This window comes from Penicillium angulare (genome assembly GCF_028827245.1).
Source record: "Penicillium angulare strain IBT 27051 chromosome Unknown utg000004l_segment0_segment0, whole genome shotgun sequence".
Lineage (NCBI taxonomy): Eukaryota > Fungi > Ascomycota > Eurotiomycetes > Eurotiales > Aspergillaceae > Penicillium > Penicillium angulare.
In genome coordinates, this window is record NW_026623163.1 from 2321554 (window position 1) to 2347021 (window position 25468).

Below are 25468 nucleotides of genomic sequence, written 5' to 3' on the forward strand. Positions count from 1 at the left end.
GAGCACTCCAGGGCTAGATCACCACGTATGTGGGCCCATCAAGCTAGCGCTATCGGTTTGTTTATATATAGCTTCTTCCAAGGTTCGGGCAGATCCAAGACACACGCTACGTTGATAATTGCTTTGTCTCTCGTTTTTCTCGAACAGTCTTGCTGAAAATAGTATAAGCTTAATTCTAGAACTAAGATGTAGAGTACACACGTATTTCGACCTTAGTAACATGCCAATTAGACCTTATGTATGGATACTAGACAGTTTGAAGCCCTGGAGGCCCCCTTAGTTCCCTGGACCCATTTGCGCGTTTTCTCAAGGGAAATCCCGATATATTGATTATATAGTATTATAGACGAAATGCAATATGAAAGACAAGCCAGGGATTCTCTTAGGTTTCCCGATTCTATCAAGTCGATGTGACTTGTCAGACAAACCTTGCAGTTGGTTGGGGACAGCAACAGCGCGTTGGCCCGACAAATGTAAACAGTCACTCCACTCCACGAGCTGCTCCCAGGCGCCAAGGCCCCGGTTATCGCCCTATCGCACCGCTATCATATCCCCCGCTTGCGCCCAAAACAACTCTTCGTCTGTCGCATTCTATGCGCTCGCAGCTAACGTGGTGGTCCTCATTTGATTTGTGCGACTATACGGAGGGGGACTGCGAGTGTTGCGATTGTTACCGACTTTGAAATCACTTCCTCCCTTTCTGTTTCGCCTTTGACTGCGCCCGCAAATGGACCTCTAACACCATTCCCATCGCCCTCTCCACCTCGTGCGCCACTGCGCTTTCCTTTTGTCCTGTCGTTCCTTCAAGCATTTACAACCATACCTCTTGCCTAGCTATCTGCCTTTCCTTCATATCCTTTGGTCTTCCTGCACCTGCGAGGCAAGCGCATTTTCGTCGCCATGGCGGCCAACGCAGGTACGCCAGTAGGCACCACTATCTCGGACCTGCCGCTCGAACATCTCAGTCTTTACCATGCCGTCGATCCATACCTCTCCTCTATTCTCATATTTTATGGCCCCGTTGCGACCGCCAATGCTACTGTAAGCAGTTCACGAATTCAGGCACATGTTTTTAGCCCCGCGGGGTTTCAAAGCTACAACCGCATCACAATTTCACCCGCCGCACCGCTATACGCAGCAGTCAATCATCTACCCCGCGAGAAACAAGGCGATGCAGTGTGTCGTGCGCTTGCTGTCAGTATGCTCAAGTACTTTGCCGAGTTATCAGATCCTCTGAAGACTCATTTGGTGAATAAGGCACCACCAGCGCGACAAGGCGGAAAAGCCCCAAAACTTTTTGATGAAATGCACGCTGCGGATCTAGCAAACCGCATGGCCAGGATAGAGGACTCGGTAGAGGTGGCTCGTGATATCCGCAATGCATTTCAGGAGCGCAAGATCCCTTGGTCTGACCTTGATGTTGTCCTGCCAGCCGGCACTATACAACAGACCCAGAGGAGAGAAAGTGCCGGATCAGAACTTGAAGGGACACAAAGTCTCCAATACGGTCCGTACACGCCTCTTATAATGGCTTTAGGAGAGCCTATGTTTCTACCAACATCCCGCCTGAAGCGGGCGCCCTCGCAATCTACCAACGTTAGCAAATCCAGGATTTTCACCCGCACGAAGAAAGAGTCTGTTCGTTTGACTATGTGCGAGCTGGTAGATACTGAAGAACGCTATGTCGCCAAATTATATTCGCTGGTTCATGAACTCGCGGACGAGTTTCGCCAGAAGGCACAAACGCGAGGTCCGTCTAGCACAAGCCCCGATGAAGCAGCTCTGGAGGCCCTCTTTCCACCGTGTTTGAACGAGATACTCGAGGTCAACCTTGGATTTCTGGATGTTCTTCGAGAGATTCTTGAGCAAACGGAAAAAGAAGCGCTCGAAGATATTGGCCAAGATACCGAGCTTCCTCCTCACAGAAGCGCGAGTCAGAATAATAAGGACGTTATCGGTGCCGTGGAATTCGCAAAAGCATTACTCGATTGGTTACCGCAGTTCTCCCAGCCATACGGCGAGTATATGCGGGCACATAATGGGTTTACTCAGACTCTCAACTCTTTTATGAAAGAAAAGAATTCTAGTTTTTCAAGGCGAGTCTATGAAACCGGAGAACAGAGGCTAAGATCTCTTTTGATGGAACCTGTTCAGCGTCTTCCTCGCTATAGTCTATTGATTGATACTATGACCGGCAGCTTGCCCCTGGTTCATCCTGCTGTACGCCCCTTGCTCAAGGCCCGCGATATTGTCAAGGACATTTGTGCCCTAGAGAATTCTTCTCCTTCCGGCCATGCCCAAAGCCTGCAGCGCTTGAGGGAGCTTGTTGATGGGTGGCCCGGGAGAGTTTGCCCAGAGGGTCGCTTAATAACGGCAGTTGATGTGGACGAGGCCACCCCTCCATATCAACTGGATGATCAATCAACAGGGCCCGGTGCTGGGATACTACTTCTCTACAAAAACTGCATTGTATTACTTGCCAAGCCAGCTGAAAGTCGAAGCACGGCACGGGGAGTATTGGCAGATATTGATAACGCAGCATCCTCCGCCAATGATACCTCAATGTCCTTACCTTCATCTGAACTCAAGGTTGCCCAAGTTTTGGAGCTCAGTTCTCTTCGCTGCATGCAGTCAGAATGTGGTCGAGTTTTATTCATCATGCCGGCCTCGGTTCAACACGATCGACAAAATATGGATATAAATCCCGATCTCCTTGCACTGAAGTTGACCTCAATGTACGAAGGAAAGGCCAGTAGATTGATCGAAGAGATCACTAAGGCAAAGATTGAAGGTCGATATTCCGAGCAAGAGCGAGAAGGCGGTAAATGGACTTTGCGTAGTCCTGCAGCTGTCCCTGGGAATACGGGTTATCTAGCATGCGTATGCGAGGATGGCCAAGATGGGGCTCTCAATCAAGTGCAGCCATCCCCAATTCGATTAATTTTCGACAAACCGAAAGGAACATCGGTCCAATTATTAAGAAACAGCAATCTGGAAGTCATTATATCAATATCACCTCCAAATGGCGACCAGTTCAGAATGGACGTGGATTCCGTGATTGGTGCGCCATCCACAGATGTGGTGACTGCGGATATCTTTGTTCCAACTCTCTCGAGACGCATACAGAATCTCCTTTCGCCTCTACACGGTCCTCAAAACCCTAAGGTCATGGTGCCAATTGTTCGCTCTAATTTTGAAATTTTGCGATACATAACAAGTAGCTTGATAACCCAGGTCAAGTCTTCTCGAGGCTTTCGGCCGCCCTCGCCAACCAAATTGATATCAAATCTGCTGGGCGGCAGTCGTGAGAACGTCCCCACCATTAAACAACCAAATTCAGCGACTTTGCTTGGGGAATTTCCCAAAATGCCCCCGCCAAGGGGTAATCTGCACAGATCGAATACATTACCGTCCACATTCCCCGGAAAAGAGAAAGACAAGGACAAAGACAGAGAGAAGGAGAAAGAGAAGGAGAAGACGGAAAATTCGAACAAGATATCGGTCGTTGGAACCCCTTCTGCACGCGGCCCTGACGGGCAGATAGGGTCACTGGAGCAAGCATTTGCGGCATATGTGCTTTCTTTGCAATCTCGAAGTGGAAACATTTTGGGACGCATGCTTCGTGCTCGAGAAACAGCAGATCGTGCCCCAGTGAATGAGCTTTACAATATTCTCCTCGAGAATCCCGGCAAAATACAGGCCGCAGCGGAGGTGCCCGTAGACACGCTGTTTGTCGCATTCGAAACATTCATGAAAAATGCTTGGAAGAAAAGTATGGGGCCTGTCCTGGATGCATTGTCTTTACGACAGCTACAAAGTCAGTTTGATGCGATGTTTCCTCGTGATTTTGATGAGCAATTTCGAAAGTTTTTGGCAGACATCAGTCCACAGAATCGACGTGCCCTGGCTGCAATCATTCGATTGCTGGCGGAATTGTTAGACGCGTCCGGGAATGACGGGGATCGTGGTGCCCTGACCATGGCGTTCGCCGAAGTTCTCACAGAAGAAGGAGATCCAGTCCACCATGTGTCGCTTCTAGACCGACTTGTTGAAGACTTTGACAGTCTTTTTGAAGAGTTCATCCCGGGTGGTGCCTCTGTTGAAGGGACGCTGAGCTGCGACCAGACCAAGCCATCTCAATCTAACACTGGATCTGTAGGGTCCAATAGTTCTTCCTTCCGGAAACGCTTCGGGTTCGGCCTTCATAAGGATAGTCAAAAGAGTGAGGGCGAGGGCAAGGTTGCATCAATACTGCGAACACTGAGCAAAAGGCAAAGCCCAGCCGATTCTGAGCCGAACACACCCAGGGGATCTCTGCTCCGATCGAAGTCAACCGACGTGGAAAGTCGTTTGGGTTTGCTTCGACCTGCATCTCGAGATCGCCCCTTTGGATTCTCATCCGAAGAGCAAATTTCGAGACCAGGAACTGGCTACGGACAGCCCCCATCTTTGTCCTCCATTCGGGGGATTTCACATGACGGTGTTGTCAAAGTCCGCCGCAAAAGAAGGAGTTCACTGTCGGACCTGTGTCCCCCAACAGCTTCATCAGAGGTGTCTAGTGCGTCCTCAACGCATCAACTTCGTCCAACGACTCCAGCTTCTCGCCCTCGAGCTGAACAAATAACGCCAACGAGTCAAACAAGACCGCAAAGTAGCTATTTTGCTCCATCACCCGTGAGAAGCTCATCGCCTGCAAAAGGAGCATCCCCCACCCGGCTAGGATCCCCCATTCGAAGAATATCACCTGCGCGTCCATCTACCCCAAGCAGAAAAGAAAACATTGATCCCAAGATACCTCAGTCTGAACGGGCAACCAAGGCTCAGCGTGACATTCCAGAATCGCCAACTCAGGAAACTAAGAGACGATCCCGTGCTACCAGCATTCCTCAACGACCAGCGGGGCTCCGAGAAAGATCCACGGTCAACGTGGAAAGCAAACGTCCACAGTCGGCTTCCTCCTCTCAAAGAACCTCAAAGTTGCGGATGCAAAGCCCGCAAAAGGTGAGAACAATTCCAATTTAAACTCATTATTTATACGATTGTCACAATTGGAAACTAATGCCCTATTATAGCTTCGTGATCGTGTTCATACCGAGAAGAGAAACCAGGCGATTTCACAAATCGGCTTGCGAGACGAAATTACAGCACTTGGAGATGAGCTTCATTCTTTGAGACTTACACCTAGCATGGAGCCAAATCAAGAGTCGGTCGAAAGTCGAGTGTCTCCTGATAGAGCTGCATCTTTGGAGGGTCGTTTCCGGGTGCTCGAAGAACGATTTGACCAGGTCACTGGAGAGTACAATGGACGAACGTCTGCACTCGAGAAGGATGTAGAATCTTCCCTCGTTGTCAGTGAGAAGCGAGTAAAGAAGCTAGACGAGTTGTACCGGGAAGCTAGTGCCGAGAATGAGGCCTTGTATGATCGCTTCAACTCGGAACTTAGCAAACTTTCCAAAGACGTTCGGGCGGGCAGCGCAGAGGAGTCTTTGCAATCCCAGCTAACGAATGCTCTGGAAGAGATTGGTCGGCTCAAAAAAGAAAATTTCCGACTCAAGAGAGAGGTCGGAGGTCTTCGGGCCCAACAAGCCGCCGTTGCTCTGTTAAGAGCGAGCGATCAATGATGAACGATCGCATAATCCACTCCTTTCTTCCCTTCTGACCCCTTCACTACATATCACTTTCCTTTCCCTCTCTTTCCGTGATACCACGCATACATCTGTATTTCTTTACTATTCTTACTCTCACAATTTCTACCCCATAAAGCCTGCTGATCATTTTTTTCACTGTACTCATTGAATTTCCTTTATTGTCATTTTCCAGCCCGAGACGAACAGATGGTTTGAATCATGCATAGTTCCGGAGATCAAGTCTGCCAGGTTTTCTTTTATTTGTGTCTTTAGACTCTCTATTGTACATTAGCTGTCGGCTTCTACAGGTTTGCCCATCAGGCGCAATGCACTAGTATCGAGCATTTTAAACATCCATGACCATTTCAAAGTCCATCTCTTGCCCCCAGCGGCAATATCCATAATTTGGGAATATTGGAAGCCTCTGCCAGACATGGGGAAATCCAGAGTGGGTAAAGATAATAGCTTTACTTCTGACTCTTCAGCTTCATTGAATGTTTCATGCAATAGTACCGGGATTGTATACCGCGTTGGCCCTGGTGCCTCAGATGATAAAAGCTTGCGAAGAATACTCCGGCGAAGCGCATGATCCTTTTGGCCTCCACTGGCCATGATCTGGAAATCATTTTGTTGGAAAGGGCGTATTTGAAAAGAAACTCGTTCGGTCTGCGTAGATACCCGAGAAGAGACAGAACGATCCCTTGTCAGATTCTTACTCGGCGCAATAGAGAAATTAAACCAGTATCGGTCATCCCAGAGAACCCACCCGGTACTTGTTGGTTGGAACTTAGAATTAATCTTCTGTGTTGGAAGTGGAGCTTCTACCGACAAGACTGGGGATCGGTCTTTCATAAAAGGTTGTCGTGATAGCCGCCAGGTACTACCCTCGCCAGACGGCATTCCATGAGATTTATTAGTGGATGATTTTGACTCATCCACAGGCGTGAACATGACGCCTCCTAACGTGAATGATCGGCGGATAGTGTTTTCGCAACGAGCAGATCCTTCAATGGGCCCAAATACCCGAGAAATAAAAGGCTCAAAACTGCGCAATGAAAACTGGTTCTTCGGAAAAGGAGAGATGAGCTCTGTGATGCGACGAAGTGTCATTGCCTGGATTTGTCGGGTCCATTTCGGAGAGTCATGTGCCTGCAACGAGTCCATCCATGTTGGGATAGATTTAAATTGGATAGTCATAATTCCTGTTGCTAGACTAATGTCGAGGATACGACACCGTGATGCGAGTAGTTGATCTGAAAAATTACTCGCCACTTGCAGAAGATCACGACTAGAGCGAATGAGCGCAAGGATACGGGGCCCTTGAAGTGCGCGAGGTAGTAAATTCGCCGTAATCAGACTGCGAACGGCATTTCGAGGAGTCAAAGTAGGGTCGAAATTAGTCGGATCAGAGACGTAGGGGACATCGTTTTCGTGGCAGGTTGCGAGTAATCGGGCTTTGGAACAAGAAAGGAGAGGTCGACAAACAAAGACGCCACCGGTTGCAAATTTTTCTTTCATCGAAGTGGCGGATACATTTTGACCTCTCTCCGGGGCATCGGTGCAGGTTGATAGACTCATTGATGAACCACTCTCGGAGACTCCAAAAATGCCATGGCATTCTGGGATCCGAGCTATGCTTTGAATCCCGCCAAGGCCAGCTCGACGAGCACCAGTTGCTAGACGCCAAAGAGTTGTCTCAATTGAGTCATCTCGGTGATGGCCTAGAAGTAGTGCTTGTATTCCGTTTTCCCGACAGGCTCTGCCCAGGGCTTGGAACCGTAGCCGGCGAGCGTGGGTTTCGAAGGCAGTGGGCATTGATGGTGTTGCACTTTTTGAGACTGATGTGTCTTCAGAATTTGATATTGAAGACCAATCTAACTTCAAGATTTGAGTGTTGATACCTATATCGCATTAGTTTAAATTCATTCACTTAAGCATTGAGATTATCTCCTTGGATTTTTATAATGAAATTTTCAGATCCCGAAAGAAAGCTCGACTTACCTAATTTGGAAAGCCGTGACTTGACAATACTCGCTTCTTCGCTGCTCTCTTTTCGGGCGCGATGATCAACTATGAACGCGGTCACGGAGATCGGACCGCCGATGGGCGTTTTTTCAAGTTGTCGGCAAAGGTAGGCCAAGGCCATAGAGTCCGCACCACCGCTGATGGCAAGGCCTGGGGATGTACGTTAGCTTTACTTGGGAGCTTATAATGCATTTTACTCTTAGATGGACTGCCAGGATCACGAAATGATCTAGGGGGTTGATCTTACCGACCCTTCGCGGTAGTTGAGCCGCATCCTCTATCCGGCCCGGGTGCCCATGAGGGGTGATTCCTCTTACCCCAGACCATGCCAGCCGAAAGTGTTCGGCAAACTGAGAGACTGAGATTGCATTCTTCCCCGCCATGGAGAGTTCAGCGTTTGCACATCATCAGTTGACTATTTCGCGATCTGATAGGAGTTCGGCGAATCAATTCGCGGATAATCTGACTAAGCCATTATCAACACGTCCACATGTGCAGCAGATGGATGTCAACTGGTATGTACTTGTGCAGCGTGCCTGGCTAGCGAAAGCTACGGCAACCAAAAATGAAACTGAATTCTGATATCGGCAATTATGTCTGTATAACTGAACGTGCCAGGGCCCGGCCCACTGACTATGTCTATACAGTCGACGTTAGCTATAAACTTTGAATACGGAAGAAATTAATACACTTACAATGTATAAGGCTGGCACTGTAAACAACCATGAATGTCAAAGATAGCCCAACCAATCCATCTGATATCGTGGGTCTCTGTTTCTCAGACCATCGAAATGGAAACCGAAGGATAGCTGCGAGCGCCCCTAAGACTAGCATCACAATAACTGCGGCTCAATTCTTAGAGCCACTTGGACTGAGTGCTTCATGATGAGATAGTAGATGCGAGAAAATCATAAGTAAAAAGCCTCAGTCGTGCAAGGGACATAAAAGACAAGTAGGAACTGTAGACTGATGACAGAAAAGAGGGCGAAAGCTCTTTGCGGGCTAAACCGCTGGGGGTGCCAGGCAAATATAATCCACTTTTGACATTTGTTCCTCACGGTAGTTTGCCCCTAAACCCTCTCTTGAGCCAGTTTAAACACACAGATTACATTCATCATCAAATAGATTAGCTGGCACTGTGCAGCAGCCACCAAGATCTTGCAGATAATAATTCGGGTACAGCATGCACTAATCAATTGGGAAGGGGCCAATTTAACAAACCCACGATATCACTAAATAGTTTACCATTTGACTGTGAAATCTATTTCCAAGTAATAGAGCTGAATCCATGGATTGCATTTCAATTTAAGCCATACCCGAGGCTACGCTTAGCAAGAGAACCTTTTGGCTTTGTCCACGCCGCATGCTCCATCGTACCGTCAAACTGCCCCTCCAGATTTCTTCCCATTTTGCAAGAAGAAATTACAGGTTTGCGTGGGTCTTCTGTAAGTTGGAATTTGACCTATCATTACGAAGGAATAGATCAACTGTTAGCAGGCAATTGGTGCACATCGACAAAAAATGGAAATAGGACAATCCTAGTAAGGATCATCTAGTCTACATATTGCCACGACCGTACACAGAAGCCTTTATCCAACCGAGAACTGGTGATTTGTGGAGAAAACGTTCCCCAGACCCCAGACTTCTCCATAACTACTCCACAATTCCCCATTGGTCCAAGTGCCCCCATTTCATGAAAAGGGTAAACATAAAGCCCATGTGGCTTGCTCCTTTGCGGGGAAAGAAGAGTTCCCTGAAAAACGATTATCCAGATGGGTATAAAGTTGTTGGAGTCGGTTCATTAACCTCTGTCCGATCTCGTATTCATGTGGTCTACAGCGCCAAGTAAAACAATGTTTTCATCATGGAAATCAGCAGAGGTGCTATTTCACTCCTTGCTGTTGATACTTTTGGCAAATAGTGCTCATTGCAAAAGAGAGAAACACCCCCCAAAAGTCACTATATCAAACGGCACGTATGTTGGTGTCCATAATGACCATTATAACGTTGACTCATTTCTGGGTATCCCTTTTGCTCAACCACCCATTGGGGGCCTACGACTGGCACAGCCAGCTTCTCTCAACACTTCATTTTCAGGCACGCGAAATGCCACAGAGCTACAGCCTGCTTGCGTCCAATTCTCAGTGTGTATTCCTGTTTAATAGAGTGCACATCAAGGCGTAACACCCTGCATACTATCCCTCTGATTATATGTGGTCAGGAAAGTCCATTTTAACCAAATTCTTCGCTATAGACCGCCACCATCGATCGTCCAATATCCGAAGATTGTCTTACTTTGAACATATATCGGCCTTCTGGGTTTGAGAATGAGGATCTTCCGGTCCTCGTCTGGATATTCGGGTAATTATATCACAAGCCATTCAACATAAAATGTCACTCGAGTTTGTGGCTGACGACTCTTAAAATACAGCGGCGGATATATCCAAGGAAGCAATAGTGACCCAAGATACAACCTAACTTTCATGGTAAACAACTCGGTTAGGGCTAACAAGCCTATCGTTGCCATCGCCATTAATTATCGTGTGAACGGCTTTGGTTTCATGGGGGGACCCATTTTGCGAGACCAAGGCTTGGCTAATTTGGGGCTTCGTGATCAACGCCTTGCTTTTCAGTGGATTCAGGTACAAGCAAATCATGAAGCATCAAAAGTCAGTGATTGCACCCATAACTGACAAATTCAAGGAAAACATCAAAAACTTCGGCGGCGATTCCTCAAAGGTCACGATATGGGGCCAATCCGCTGGAGCAGGGAGTGTAGGCGCCCAGTTATTGGCTTTTGGAGGTCGCAATGACTCGCTATTCCGGGGCGCCATTACCGATAGTGGCGGACCTCTCGGTGTCCAGGGACCATCGAACGCCACTCAACTATCAACTTGGAATCATGTCCTGAACTCCACTGGTTGCGCCGGATCCTCGGACCCAATCATCTGTTTAAGAGGAGTGAGCTTAGACAAATTCATCTGCGCAGTCAACTCTTCCAGCGTCAGCTTTGGGCCAGCATACGATGGGGATTTTTTTGTCACATACAATTCCGCGCAAGTATCAAATGGTGATTTCCTCAAAGTTCCCTTGATCACCGGTAGCAATACGGACGAGGGAACTGAGTTCGTTGGGTCTGCATCCTACATCGGGGCCCTGCCAGCGGTTCCCTACCCAGATGAAGCCTCCTTCCTGCAAGTTGTGAATTCTTCACTTATCAATCCTGCGTTCACACAAAATGCCCTAGCAGTTATTTCAGCCCTATACCCTGACATTCCGGCTATTGGAGCTCCGCATACTTACATTGGTAGGCTAAACTCAACATTTGGTTCTCAGTATGCTCGAGTAGCAAGCTTTTCCGGCGATGTTAAAATTATTGCGGGTCGAAGATTCACTGCTCAGCAGTGGGCGAAACATGGTGTCCCGGTATACTCTTATCGTTTCAATCAATGGCCTATTGGCGGTCTTCCTGATACCACTGGGACTACACACTTCACCGAAGTTCCACTCGTCATGGATGATGAGCCAGGCAATGGGTACATAGCGCCATGGTATCCTGCCGGAAGCGAGTATAATGGCATGGATGCCAATTTCACGGCAATGGCTCACCTGATGAGTAAGTCAATTATAATGCCAGGGCCCAGGGCTAGTAAGCCTTTGGTTTAATCTATTACAATAGAGACTTATTTGCTTAGGCCGCATGTGGATCTCGTTCGTCCATGACCTTGATCCCAACAACCACGGTGTCACCCACCACAATGGCTACCCGATTTCAAATTGGAAAACTTATGCATCTAATGGAAGCGAGGCACTGGATGGATATGGCACTAACCTGCAAGTTTCCTCCTCGTTGCCCGGTCTGGCAGAGCAAGAGCCGGATACATGGCGGGCAGAGGCCATTAATTACTTGATTCAACACAGCTATGCCCTCTTCGGGGCCTAGATTAACCTGAGTAGGCAGCGAACATGAGCCAAATGAGAGGCAGACTAACCAGGAGTCTGGCTATCTGGGAAAACCATCTTGAGAACCCTTTTCACGGCGTCGATATTTTCTGAGGTTGTATTGAACGATCTCGAAGATGCGAAATCTCTTAAACAACTGATTACACGGTCTCCGTGATAAGAAGTATTGGAAACAACCTCAGAAACTAAAGAAGTCTTGGATCGAAAGCAGTTCGTGCACAGCGAGATGGGGCAGATTTAATGTTTTAAATAAAACCTTTTTCGAAGTTGAATTACACTGTTTGGGCACGTATGTGCACCAAGCATCATCCGTAGCCATTATCACCAAGCTATGACTGCATTTAAGCGATTCATTTTGTGGAAGTTGTAATTTGTATATTTATTTTTGATTTCATTTATCAAGTAGGGAGTATCTGGGTCTCGCTAGGAAGAAAAGAATAGCAAATAATCGCAACAGAACAATCGTTAAGCATATACATATCGTTGTAAATTAAATGTCCGCCTCGCATATACACTCATCGTGGTATGCGGAATCCTGATCGATGAGTATGTCAGCAATATGGATATAAGTTGAATATAAAGGCCATTGAAAAGAGATATATGTACTAAGAAAAACAAAACCAAAGGGGATTTCGCAGCCTACTTACGCTCTTCGTCAAGCAATGTTCCATTCTCCCAGCTCTCTTCTACCCAGCTCACGCTCACGAGATCTGGCAGCTTTTTGCCCGGTCTTTCGGCCAATGAACGTCGTAGAGAATTTATCTCTTGAGAGGACATATTATCGGGATTCACAACAATATGAGTCATACCCAAGTCCAGAAAAGATATTGTCGTATTTGCTCCTCCAAACAATATAGTATTTCGCGCGAGTTGTAGACGAATATCAGCCGGTGATTCACTCTGCTCCGTGCTATATGGGTTTCCACCTTCACAAAAGAAGAATTTCAGACGACGAAAGAGCCACCCGCAAGGTGCTGTATAACCAGAATCTATTTTATCCTGGATGTGACCTTCAATTTTATGGAGAGCAGGAGAATAAATAGGAACTGTCGTGTTTTTGCTGTCATTGGCCATGTTCTCTAGAATCTAAGGACACAATTAGCGCGCTACATGGATATGAGGGACGCAAGAAAGGGAAGCAAACCTCTTTAAGTTCGTCGACATTAGTGTCACGCGCGTAGCTGTCTGAAAATTGATCAACGTTAATTTCGATTTCATCGTTTCGATCTTCCATTACGAAGAACATGTGCCTAGTGAGAGTATGTTAGCTTCGATATACTATTTCATGTTCCGGCTCGCTATACCTTGGTTCGAACGGAAGCAATAAGTCTTGAAGTCCCGCGTCCTTTCCGTTCTGTTTGACACAGTCTAGCACCCAGGAAGGTTTGACTATGTTGACATCGCCGTGCTTTTGTAGTGAGGCAACTTTGACGGTTCCTGATACTGCGTGTTAGCAAGGGCTCAACATGGCGTATAACATTGACGATACTTCGCTCCGCAATGCAGATCATGTCTACCGCTGCAGTATTTGTTTGAAAAATCTTGCCGCCGTTGGCCTTGACTAGCTGCTCTAGCTGACCCTTTGATCTTTTCTCTGGGGCACTTGCATCTGTCATAATAACTAAAGATTTTATGAGCGAACGAACAAAGAACGCCTTCGGCTATACTCACAAAAGTTGAGTTGATCGAAAATATGTCCGGAGGGCCCTGCGTATGTCACTTTGTCTTTCTCATTGTAACCTGCAATAGTTAAGGGCTTCTTTTCGGATTTCCTAGCTCTTTTTCGGCGTGAGTTGTCAACTTCAAATTCTTTTTCGCGCTGCTCCTTTTCCACGTTCGACTTGAGGTCCAGGAACTCCTGGACTGACAATGCAGTCTTCCAATTCTTATCTTTTCTGAACTTCTTGAAGCGGGGAAAACGAAGCGTCAACCCCATCCGAAACTCATCGCTTGCAGCCACAGATGAGGCTTTCACGCACACGACTAGGGACTCAGAGGGTTTAATCCATTCATCTGGCCTTTCATATTGAGCATCACCGCCTGCCAGTTCGATGAATTGAGTAGGCGGCTTGCGTGAATCCCATTTTTGAAACTTATCATCGGTATGATGCCGTATTTCACGGTAGTCGGCAGCCGTGAATCCTCCTCCAACCTTGCAGAAGGACCAGAATTGTTCAGGTTGTCCGTCTTGGGACGAGTGTCTATTATCAACACGTAACCCACAGAGAAAGCTTCCAAGAATCCCACCGCGATGACCTTGCCCATAATAGCCACCTATGATAACCAAATCAAGGGCCTCTCCGAAGTCGGTCATGTATTCTGGCTTGACCTTCATCCAGTCATCGTGGCGTTGATTTAAGCGGTATTGAGCCCGCGGATTTTTCAAGACCAGGCCCTCTGAGGCTTGAGCGACAACCCTGCGCAAACATTTCTCGACTTCTGCAGCTGTGGTGGCTTCTTCATATGGGAGAATTTCGAATCGGCGATCAACGGGGCGAATAACCTTCTGCAATGCATTCCGACGATCGCGGAGGGTATACTTGCTCAAATCACGTCCATTAAGATGTAGGATGTCGAATACCCGGAAGAGTGGCCGTGGACCCTTATAGAGTGGATTCCGCTGCGCAGCCAAAGCGGCCGTTTTGAGAGTCCCAAATGGGACCATGGCGTCTTCTTCAGGATCCCAGGTAATCATCTCACCATCTAATATTAGACTTTGTACCCCATCAGCAAAGGCATCCTTCAAATGTATTGTTAGAGCACCATTTTCGTCAGATATTCCGTTGCCATACAGATATGTATAGTCTTTGGCTTTCCGTGACCAAAAGCCAAATTTCCGCCCGCCTTGTACGGACTCATCGGAAGCCATATGAAGCTGCATTCTTTCACCATCCATTTTTTCTTCGATCCAAAAAACGGGATCTTCTTCTGTCGGACGCATCCGCGAAACCATTTTTTCAAGTGAATGCATTTGAAACTGAGCCAACTGGGGTTGGAAGCACTGCATCAGCCCAATTCCTCGATCATCTCCCTCGAGCCGAATGTTTGGATCGTGGAGTTCCCAGCAAACACGCCGAAGGCTACTGGAAATGCTGTACAAACTCTCGGCATCTGGATGCCATACATTTAGAAACGTGCGCTCACTTGCACCGATTTTCATCTGTCGAAGAATGATTCGAATGAGCCACGTAAGCTCGTCTGGGTTCATGCGCCGATAGAACTCGGTTAGAATATCGACTTGTTCGCCCTCTTTTGAAGCTGCAGACAGCTTATCCAGCTTTTCGTTCACTTCCTCAATAGACATATCACCGGGTTCGGTTCGTATAGGCCTCTTAGACAGGACATCGTAGCAGCGTCCAGCAAAGTCACCAGCCAAACGAGTCGCACCAGATTGACCAGGCAGCTTCCAATTTAGGAGATTGTAACCATCTTCCGACTCTTTGTTAATCTTCATGATTTTCACCAGCATTTTACCGATAACTTTCTCTTTCATGCCGTACATCGGTCGGTCTCGATCCCTTTCAGGTAAGATCAGTCGGAAAGCAGGATAAATGTCATCGCCCACCTCATGGCGCCACCTCGAGACGAATCGGGTGATGACATCGCGCCGCAGTTCGTAAGGGTTCAAAGTTGCCTTGCTCTGGTTTTTTGGACCAATTCGGCGTTTCGCTACACCAGTGAATGCTGGTCTTTTCTTTATCTCGCTAAGTGGGTTGAAAAGGGTTGAGTAGAGCTCATGAAATGGAAGTGTCGGAGCTCGATTATGGGGACGATTAGGATACCTATTTCCAGTGTTAGTTTGAAAAACAACGTCCGAAATTATTCGTTTATTTACTTATCGTCCAGATCCTCCTCCACAATCGGGCCAGCATCAGGGAGAATCTCGTCAGAATCCATTGGGGTGTTTACTTGGAAGAATAAATGAAAGAGGAAGTTCTCCGCATTTTTGTAGCTTGAGCTCTAGGCAGCGATAGCGATAAGATAACGCCTGCCTAGATTAAAATATTGACATCACCCGATCTGCAACAATCAAAGCGGATTTTGCTAATTTACAGCAGATAATTGCTTGAAACTGGGAATAATGTACATTTTTGACAGTGGGTATATCTGTTTGAAATACAAAAAACGACCCATTCAGAACCAAATCAGTCAGTATCCACTCTGTCGCTACGAACCTGCTCCCCATCCAAGTTCCGTGAGACTAATTCAGCCAAGCGACTTAAAGTCGCGATAAACCCTTTTGAAATCCCCCATGCTGTCAAATTAGCCAGTGTCTCACAGCCAATTCGAAGTACTCTCTCAGGGCCATCTGGGGCACATATGTCTCCCACGCCAGTGACATTCCCTCTCATCGAATTGCCTTCTCGCACAAAAAGTTGGACCAACTCATCATCACACGGGCGGTCCAAATGAATAAAGCTAGGTTCTTGTGAGCGGTCTACACCAGAGCTCTGGGGCTCGGAATTTACGACCTCAGATCCATGGCTGTGACAGGACCCATATGCCCATAAAGTTATAACAGCGAGGTATACGGCCGCTGGTTCATGAAATGCACTTGTTGAGTACCTTCGGACGTGCCAAAGAGTAACACCAGCATGGATAATTGATAGGCGCGCCTTATATTGATCATGACGAACCCATCGCCAAATATACTGCCATTCCACAGCGTGTAGCCGCTTGCTCCATTGTATTTTGCCGGCTGCTAACGAAGTGGCGAGCGAGCGGATCTCTCGAAACGGAGCTAGTAAAATCAAGCGCGCCATATGAAGGTGAAGAACGGTAGGGTGCTCTAATCCGGCAGCTTTGGCGATCGTACTGTTGGCTGTCCAGTGAAGGATATCCAAGCAATCGCATGCACTGTTGCGCCATTTGGAATACGATGGGATTCCTGGAAGCCACACTGAGCCGGCTGGGATAGCAACCTCACGAGACTGCTTTTTCGCCGTGGGGTTCCAAAATGAAAGAGGGCGACGGAAGTAATCGCTTACTTCCCACATGCGGTGGTATAGAGCATGAATCAAAAGTATGTGACTGAACTCCCCAATCCCGGAAACTAGTCGCTTTTCGATGAAAAGGATATGCACGGCATCATATAAAGATTCGTTTTCCGGATATGGCAATGCTTGTGAAGAATCAGGCGGATGGGAAGATGAATGTAGTTCACTATTTGCACTTTCCCAAAGCTGTTTCCATGCCTCTGCAGAATTCGCCTGCCACCACCTTTCGTGTGCTGGTAATGGAGCTTGTCCATCATCAAGAGAAAGAAGAGATCGATCTTCAGAATAATAGGCCAGCGTACAATCCAATAACTTTAACGGAACAGATCAGTAAAGGGCAGAGCTAAGGGTGTTCAAATGGTTAACCTACCCAAATGCAATAACCAGTCCGTCTCCGTATTTCACATTGGATCCATTTATTCCACATGGCGTCATCTGAACTATCGTGAGCAACTGCCCCGGACTTTGATGCTTTTAATAACTTTTCGCGGTTCATGAGAGTAACCAAATCTTTGAACGTGCTCAGTGCCGTAGCTTTGGCTCGTTCACTCCCACTGTGGAGTAGTCCAATGCAGTTGAACATTAATATCTGAATCAATTCAAGGGATTCCTGACCGGAAAGGTCCTTTTCTTTCTGCTGGGTGTATTAGTATCACTGATGATGAGAAAAGATTGTATAACAAATACCTCAATATGAAGGGCACGTTGGATCATCTCATGGAAGGCAGCTTGAAGTTGATCTGCTGCGGAATGGTTTACGCCGTGGCAGCCAATTGCAATAACAGCCACAATCAATAACCAATAGCAGTTACTAGGATTAAATGAAGGAAGATGCAGCACAGGATATACAGCATGAAAGGAGTCGAAATAGCAGACAATATATCGATTGCAGTCTTCTGCAGTGGGAAAAGTGTCTGACTTGAAGGTTTCGAAAAATGGATTCTCGGTGCGGCAGAGTAGAAGAAAATTGCGATAAATTTCGTTGTAAGTGGTTGAATCAATCAACGGTACTGAATAAGACGCTTCATCAGGAGGATCCTCCATGATTATCTCATGTGTACTGGGGAAGTCAAATCGACGCGAGTTAGATTCACGGTGTGATCCATTTGTGGAAGCCAGGTCAATTGATGAGGTTGACCACACTGTCTGTTTCTTTCTGTACTTTGGAAGACGGGCACCGCCACCATCAACGTAATAATCAGCCGAACGCTTGGTTGAGTCCACGGATCCAGAAAGAGGGGAAGCTTCGCTATGCACATGCGAGTATCGACGAGGGCTACCCATATCTGTGCCCATAGATATATTACCTGATGGTGTTTGGGGGAAATTATCAGGCGCTGAAATTCCCATGGAGTTAGCATGGATCACAGGTGGATGCCAACTCATGCGATTCGTATAATTGTCCGGAAAGGGCTGTGAAAATTGAGACGGGCCTCCAGAGGATTGACCCTGGTCACTGGCAGGATCGGCAAAGTACTCATTGGGCAGCCAGTTGACCGTAGAGAGCATTGATTGATCGAAGATTGAAGTGTCAAAGTCTAATCCCATACTTGTTGGGTTTTCCACCATATCCATTGCCATATCCACGTCCGTATTTTGAGGGTTTGGCTGAAGATTTCTCAGTTCAGGGCCAAGGGCAGCATTCGCCTCATCCGAAAACATCTTGGGGATATCATTGTTTATCCCATGGTATTGTTGATGAATATGTCGATAGGCTGCTATCGGCAAGGTTGTTGCATTTATGTCGGGGTCAGAGGCGGCTAGATATGATTGAGGATCAGGAGGTCCCGATACAGACCCCCTGCCAGTTGGAAATGTATCAGCCGAGGGTGCTGGAGACGGTTGTGGGTCGTTCAAGTTGTTAACTGAGAACTGAGCAAGCTGGTAGGGTACTTTCTCTCCTTTTGAAGATTTGGAATGATTTCTTCTGCCTTGTGGAGAGAGTAAAGGAGACTGAGGATCTGATTCATGGGCATCTGCACCAGATGATGGGCGTGTCCCGTTGCGAGGTCTCGCTTTTGAGCGCCTCTCTGTAGGATACTGACACTCGAGGGTTCGGGAATCGCATCGGTCACAAGGCATTCCTCCACTGCATCTGACTCTAGCGGTAGCGCAGCTGAAGCACGCGCGAAACGTCTTAACGGTAATTCGATGTGTCCGATCCTTACCACCTTCTATGCCGGGAGTGTGGTGACTGAGTTCGTGACGGTGTAGGGTATCTCTATAGATCAAAGATATCAGTTCATAGTTTCAATGTCACCATATTATCGTAGCGACATACGTTCTCGAGAAGTGTCGACCACACTGAACGCATTCGAATGGCTTCTCTTTGGTATGACTGCGCAAATGGCGCTTCAGATGTTCCGGCCGACGAAATGTACTACTGCAGACCAAACATTGAACTTGTCCCGAACTCGTTGTAACATGTTCGTGTTGATCCTCACCACTTGATAAATGCGCGTCATCTCCTGCGTCTGCATCAGTGTCCATGGCTTGGATTGGAGGTTCATGTTGGACCGCATGATTAATCTCCGAGAGCATGGCGCCTGCAGTACATCCGGGATGTACAAGAATACATCTCCAGGGACCCGTTCGGTTTATTTCAAGCTGCAAGAGAAGCGAGACTTCCAATAACTGCAGAGAAATGAGGGGAAACGGGGGTTACAACCTATAAATCGTCCCACCGTCTGCGGAGCAGTGGAGAACACGGTTGGCCTGAAACCAATCCATTTTAAACGAACCCTCGGTTAAATAGAAATCCGGGGTTAATTAACACAAGGTTCAAAACGTTCTTTTGGTTTGTGTCGTTCACCGTATATGGTCGTATATACACTTGGAATACTGTATTCTGGGTTGGTGATCGACAGTGTCTTGGAACTGTCCAGCTGTATAATGCGTAACTGTAGACATTGGGCAGGTGACAAGAGCCCATAACCCCGGATCCTCCTCCGTCTAATTTCCCCCCTTTTTTCTAATTCTTAGACACTTAATCTACGCTACCTGTTTCATGGCTGACAGTGCACGGTCGCTTGGTCGCCTCGTTTTCTCTGAGAAAAACAAAAAGTGGGTCAGCGTCATATCTGTTGTCATTTTACGCTGAGCATCACTCCTACCTAAAACGTGGACCGAGCATTAAATGTCCCGATATCGTACAAGCGGTCGTGATTTTGAGTTCTTCCCTTGAACTTATCCGGAGATCGACCCCATGAATGGCGAGATCGCCGCGAACCAACGGTTGGCTGCTCCGGCCTCCCGAAAGAATGACTCCGCGCGACTGGGCGCTGCGCTTGCATTTCAACAATCCCGACCTGCATCAAATGTGAATCCCCAGTCATCCGCGGCAGCAGCAGCCGTCGTGGCCAGTCGCATGAGCCGGCATGCTCAGACGCGTCCGACCATGGATTCCGAACCTGGCCCTGAAGTCGGCTCCGTGAAGGACAAAATAGGGCGCTTCGCGGGCAGCTCACTTGCCCCTCCGACCAGCTCATTAAGTACAGGTCGACCACGAACACCATCAACATCCAACTCGTCCACCTCAAAGTCCCCCGCCCGATCCCCAGCGCCCGAGCAGGTGGCAGCTCGCCTTGCTGCTGAAAGATCCCCGGCACGAAAACAGGAACCAGCGATCGATGCCGCTAGGCTCGGCGCCATGCGCAGCGCGAGTCGAATGCAGTCCCAATCGCGACCAAGGAGCAACCAGCAAGTGATGTCCTCTCCAATTCCAGTCCGACCCAGAACTACCGTTCAGACTCCGGTGGATCGAATGCTGTCGGATAACATCTCAATCCTCGATCAAGAACCCATCTACAGTCGATCCCCGTCGATTCGTAGCCGAGCCACGAGTCCTCAGCCCTCCATCGGCTCCGGCATATCCATAATACAACCAGAGGAAGTGAAACCTAGAGTTCCTGCACTGCCTCCACGGACTACGGCCTCTTCCCGCGATTCAGTACGAGAACCTATACCAGCGCCCGCCTCGTTGCGTGCAACACCAAGCATGGCATCGATATCAGGCCAGTCGTACCATAGCAGCTCTAGTGCACTGGACGAACCAAATGGGATGGACGAAGAAGCTCTCTCCAATGCTATTGTTGCTTCCTCACTTGCATCCGCGCGGGCATCACCTATGCCGAACGCCCCTCCCCCACTTCCACGCCGGCGACGCGCTCGCTCGCTTCTACAAATAGCACATTCACCAAGAACCGATTTATCACGAACTCCGAGCCCCCCGAAAGGCATGCCTATGACACTCCGCGGGTTGCCGAAGGACTATCCTACCGACCAAAGTCGACGACATAAAATGAATTTACTTCACAAACACCCACATAAACATCACGAAGGAGATCGAAAACGATGGCGACAAGAGATGGGCGAAAAAGAGCGAAAACGCTATGAAGGTGTTTGGGCCTCCAACAAGGGGCTGTTCATCCCGCCAGGCTTGAACAAATCTGGGGAGACTAAGTGGCCTCCACCTTCAGAAATGGTGTTAAACCTTGTGGTACGGGAGATCTGGTCCCGCAGCCGCCTGCCACCCGCTGCGCTGGAACAGGTGTGGGACCTCGTGGATCATCAGCATATTGGGCTTTTAACCAAGGATGAATTCGTGGTTGGAATGTGGTTGATCGACCAGCAGCTGAAGGGCCACAAACTACCAGTCAGTGTTCCAGAGAGTGTCTGGGACAGCGTGCGGTATGTGACAGGCATTAAGCTTTCTTCCGTTGGGAAGGGCTAGTTTGTATTGTGGGTTGATGAACATATGTTGCTCTGAATCGTATGGAACGTTTACAGCGCATGAGAAAAGTGTTGTTGCGCAGGACCGCAACTACATAACTTTGATTTAGATATTCAATTTAGCAAGTTGATACTGCAAAATATGCTCATGCAATTATGAGTTCTCCACTTCTATATATACCCTAAATGGGTATCTGGATGGCGATCTTCTTCGGATTCCAGACTCCTCGAATCAATAGTAGATCTTGAAATAGTTACGATCTGAATCGGTTGAATAACTTGAACTCAAATATGTATGTGTTGTGCTGTACTCCATACGTCCGAGTCCATTCAATCACCTGGACATGCGCTCGGGAATTCTCCAAAGAACTTGCCCAGGTGAGGTTGGTGGATACTACGGTACTGTAATCATCTCGCCATCATAAAGGTTGAAGCAATAAGATTCCAAGGGTTACAATACTTTCTCAGGCTTCGGGCGAACTAACGGATCTATCGGTCCCGGGAAGTCCGTACCTGTACATTATGATGCTATACATGTAGGAAGGGGTCATTGTACATAGTAGAGACCCCCTTTCCCTCCCCCCTATCGGACTCCACTTCCAACAAATAGTTTCCTAGTATATACTTAGATCTACTCCAAATTACATTTCAGATAACTAGGAGTGATCTGAACCTCAGACAAATCCCCTTCAACGTTACCTGGAATTAGACTGTTGAGTATGTTTTGGTTCCAAATCGGGCAACTCATCGTTAGTCATGTGACTCGCAAGTAAACCTGATAGCTATGGAGCCTGCAGGTTTTTTTTGGGCACGCCACCTGGAACCACAGAAGATCGTGTCGTCTATTTCAGAAAAGCATGCCAGGTTGATATTCAAGAATCAATGGAATCCTCGACTTCGTCATGCCTATATCTATGCTCGATCCCGATTCGCAGCAGCAGAAGGTGATCTCCCGTCGTGACAAATTGTGGGCGTTTCCCGTACCCGCAAGCAAATCCCGAATCTCCACGGCTCGGGATTTGAGTTGAGAAAGATCGAGCAATCAGCGCACCGCTTCTATATCAGAAGAAGCATTTCTTCACCTGCCCTGAATCCCACAACAAGTTACGCTATTTGGTCCATTCGAAGGCTGAAACGCTACCTGGAAGTGTGAAGAGCAAAACCCGAGGACTTGAACCTGGAATCCCCCGAGTTAGTGAGAAACCGACGCAGAGAGACGAGCGGGGATTGCGGAGTATCGCCCCATGCCATCCCGGCCGTGTGATTCGCCATGGTCGACGCTTTTCACAACGAGAGCGGGCTTTTCTCAACGGCGCCTCGGCCGGTTCGCAAGAAATTCGCAAAACCTCCCGTCAAGGTAGCTTGTTTGCCTTGGTGCGTTTCTTGACCCCCGTTTCCAACCGATATGCACAATTCTGACTGACCCCGGTCCCCAGCCGCGCCTCGCGAACCCGATGTGGTGGGCAGGAGCCATGCTCAAATGTAAGTGTACAAGCTCAAAATTTAATTTCCAGAGCTCGGTACCTTCCCCTTTGTATATGTACAAAGACATAGATCACTTCGGGATTCTTAACCTCCGTCGAGAATACTACGGTCACATGTAGCTGACTGTTCGCATTTTCAGTGTCTAGCCAAAGACCGCAAATGCTCTTATCTACCTAGCAAACGGGGTGGGCCTCGCAAGAAGAAGCAAAGGCCCTCCCTGTCTCCCGAGGAAGAGTCGCAGCACGATGATACCCAATACGCTGCTGCCGAGGAATTTGACGAGCGTATGTTTGCTACGGCCCCATCCATGGCTGCTACACTCCGATATTAACGACTCCACAGCCTCGGACATGTTTACGCAAATCGATGTGCTCTCTTTACCAGGCGCAGGATTGAGACATCTTGATTTCCCTCAGATGTCCCCCGTATTTCAGAGTTATTTCACTGACGGTGCAGTCCCATCTCACGTTCCCTTGGGACTGCTACCGACATCAGAAATGGGCGACGCCCAGTGCGTTGTACGGACCTATGGAAGTGAGCTGGAAATGTAAGTCCATCATGGACCCTTCAAAGTGGCGCACGACTAATTTAGCAGATTAAATGCTTACTATGACTTTATTCATAATTATTTCCCAATACTGCCTCCGCGGGTAGCTCCGCCATGCCAGGATAGGCCGCTTCGATATCCAATTTCTTCATCCAGTCCGTCAGCTGAGCCTCTGATGATGTACCGGCCTCGATCACCTTTGAGTCTCTCTATATCAGCTGTCCTGGCATTGATTCCGCATCCTGATGATCCCCATCCATCTTCGCCTGCATCGGTCATTCAGCGCAGAGTTTACGCTCAAAAGTTCGCGCAGCTAGCCAGCACGATTATTGAAACAGAGTGTGACCTTGATCTTTCATCAACTGACCCCGGACAAGCTCTATCAAGTCAACGGCCGTCAGTGAATAGGAATAAACTGCATCCTAATGCTCCAGAGGATTTAGAAACACTTCTGTCATTACTCATTCTTTCGGTCTACGAATATACTCAACGAGGCAATCTACTCAAAATGAGATTTCGGGCAGGCCAAGCCTTGGCCCTGGCCCTGGATAAGTCACTTCATGATTCTCATATTGAGGACGAGTTCTCTGAAGCTCGCCGAAGAGCATGGTGGATGACCTACTATTGTGGTTTACAGGGTGCTATCGTGAGCACAACTGTAAGTCTGTGCCGCACAGGTTATGCGAACTCTGCTGATTCAAATATAGCCACCAACTATCGTTATTAATGACCCTCAATTTACAACCCCGTATCCACGGTTTTCTTCTGATGCTGAGGTTTGTTTCTCTATGCAACGCCCCTCTTTGATTGAAAACGATGAGAGAACTAACGGGACTCAAAAGGGCTGGTCTATTTTGATACAAGCACAACAAGTATTAGTATCGGCAACTCAATTCATCGCGGATTTGAACAAGTGCTTTTCTTCACAATCGGGCCTACAATACATGTTTGAGCGAATGCAACAACTTGATTCTTGGACAAACTCTGTACTTGCACAAACCGAAATATTGCCGATCTTATCTCATGAGCCAGCTTTTGGTGACAACCAAGAAATTATCACAGCTCAAAGTATACGCATGATATCCAAGATCAAGTTATCAAGGTAAGTCTCACCACAGGGGATATGGTTAACATGGAGCCTCAATCTAACATCATCATCAGTGCCCAAATCAAAACTCATCGTTTCCGTGCCTTCTCCGACATTCCGCTCTTCATCAAACGCCACTGCGATCTTACCGCCGCTAATCATACCAACTCGAACCAAGAAATCGTGCCCAAGCAATCTGCCTCGGGGGCTGGCATGAACAGTGTTTCCTGCTCATGCAGTAATTTGAATCAGTTCCAACGAGCATCATCGGCCGAGTATATGACTCCATCTGATTCATCCACTTCATCGGATATACATCCCTACATCCCACAATATCCGCAGTACCCTTTTGCGCCAGGATTTCCCTACAGCACACAACACTCAGCTAAAGTCTGTCTTCGCGCCGCAATCGTAATCTCGCACATGTTCGAAAGTCTTCCATATCCAGAGCCGCTCTATGAAACACATCAACAGGCCCAGCACGATCGACCTCTCCCTCGGACTATGCCTTCTTTCGCTTGTTGTTTAATGCAGAGCAGTTACGCGATGTTCATGCTTTTTTACAAAGCTCGTGTTGCGAAGCAATTTTCCACCGATATCCAAAGTGAACTCCCGGGCGACCCCAATGACAGAGTACTTGAAGAACTACAGCAAGGGCTGGAGCGAATTATAGGCGCGGTTTCTAATTATTCAAGGGCTTTCGAAGCCTTGGATGGGATGCGAGGTAAGAATCCAACGATATGGAAATAATTTTTTTTTTGGGAATATCCTGCTAACAACAACTCAGATGAAATCCAAGGAGCATACCGTACGGCGTTCCCTCAGACGACCATTTGATTCTTATTCTCATTAGCTTTGTCTATTTATCTATCCATTTTCAACTTTCAAGCAACAAGCAACAAGCTAAACCGCAAACAATGTATCAAGAGCCACTGTTCTTTTAGCTATATATCGCATTGTCACGCATTGTCCTATTTATCCTCATAGCGATGTCCAAAAGCATGGG

The 25468-nt window shown here is 47.7% G+C and overlaps 8 protein-coding genes across 8 annotated transcripts; 5 read left to right on the forward strand and 3 right to left on the reverse strand.

Annotated features, from left to right (window-relative positions):
* Positions 1–900: 900 nt before the first annotated feature.
* On the forward strand, positions 901–5621 carry N7478_004804 (putative Rho guanyl nucleotide exchange factor; the record flags this gene model as incomplete). The annotated part of the gene is made up of 2 exons (XM_056921018.1): positions 901–5001; positions 5073–5621. The coding sequence occupies 2 exons, from the start codon at positions 901–903 to the stop codon at positions 5619–5621; spliced, it is 4650 nt and encodes a 1549-aa protein (XP_056779055.1).
* A 294-nt stretch (positions 5622–5915) lies between these two features.
* On the reverse strand, positions 5916–8035 carry N7478_004805 (tRNA lysidine(34) synthetase; the record flags this gene model as incomplete). The annotated part of the gene is made up of 3 exons (XM_056921019.1): positions 5916–7528; positions 7629–7802; positions 7900–8035. 3 exons carry the CDS (start codon positions 8033–8035, stop codon positions 5916–5918), a joined length of 1923 nt encoding a protein of 640 aa, XP_056779056.1.
* N7478_004806 (uncharacterized protein) lies at positions 8034–8234 on the forward strand (the record flags this gene model as incomplete). The annotated part of the gene is made up of 1 exon (XM_056921020.1): positions 8034–8234. The coding sequence occupies one exon, from the start codon at positions 8034–8036 to the stop codon at positions 8232–8234; it is 201 nt and encodes a 66-aa protein (XP_056779057.1).
* A 1901-nt stretch (positions 8235–10135) lies between these two features.
* On the forward strand, positions 10136–11595 carry N7478_004807 (uncharacterized protein; the record flags this gene model as incomplete). Its single annotated transcript, XM_056921021.1, has 3 exons — positions 10136–10294; positions 10356–11268; positions 11348–11595. 3 exons carry the CDS (start codon positions 10136–10138, stop codon positions 11593–11595), a joined length of 1320 nt encoding a protein of 439 aa, XP_056779058.1.
* Positions 11596–12254: 659 nt separating this feature from the next.
* Positions 12255–15512, reverse strand: N7478_004808 (DNA ligase (ATP) DNL4; the record flags this gene model as incomplete). The annotated part of the gene is made up of 5 exons (XM_056921022.1): positions 12255–12701; positions 12760–12865; positions 12981–13224; positions 13287–15397; positions 15451–15512. The coding sequence occupies 5 exons, from the start codon at positions 15510–15512 to the stop codon at positions 12255–12257; spliced, it is 2970 nt and encodes a 989-aa protein (XP_056779059.1).
* A 248-nt stretch (positions 15513–15760) lies between these two features.
* Positions 15761–19153, reverse strand: N7478_004809 (uncharacterized protein; the record flags this gene model as incomplete). The annotated part of the gene is made up of 3 exons (XM_056921023.1): positions 15761–16778; positions 17532–18833; positions 18894–19153. 3 exons carry the CDS (start codon positions 19151–19153, stop codon positions 15761–15763), a joined length of 2580 nt encoding a protein of 859 aa, XP_056779060.1.
* A 664-nt stretch (positions 19154–19817) lies between these two features.
* irs4 lies at positions 19818–21344 on the forward strand (the record flags this gene model as incomplete). Its single annotated transcript, XM_056921024.1, has 1 exon — positions 19818–21344. One exon carries the CDS (start codon positions 19818–19820, stop codon positions 21342–21344), a length of 1527 nt encoding a protein of 508 aa, XP_056779061.1.
* Positions 21345–22613: 1269 nt separating this feature from the next.
* N7478_004811 (uncharacterized protein) lies at positions 22614–25299 on the forward strand (the record flags this gene model as incomplete). The annotated part of the gene is made up of 9 exons (XM_056921025.1): positions 22614–22717; positions 22780–22825; positions 22968–23112; positions 23171–23375; positions 23424–24033; positions 24083–24151; positions 24218–24477; positions 24537–25186; positions 25250–25299. 9 exons carry the CDS (start codon positions 22614–22616, stop codon positions 25297–25299), a joined length of 2139 nt encoding a protein of 712 aa, XP_056779062.1.
* Between the last annotated feature and the right edge of the window lie 169 nt (positions 25300–25468).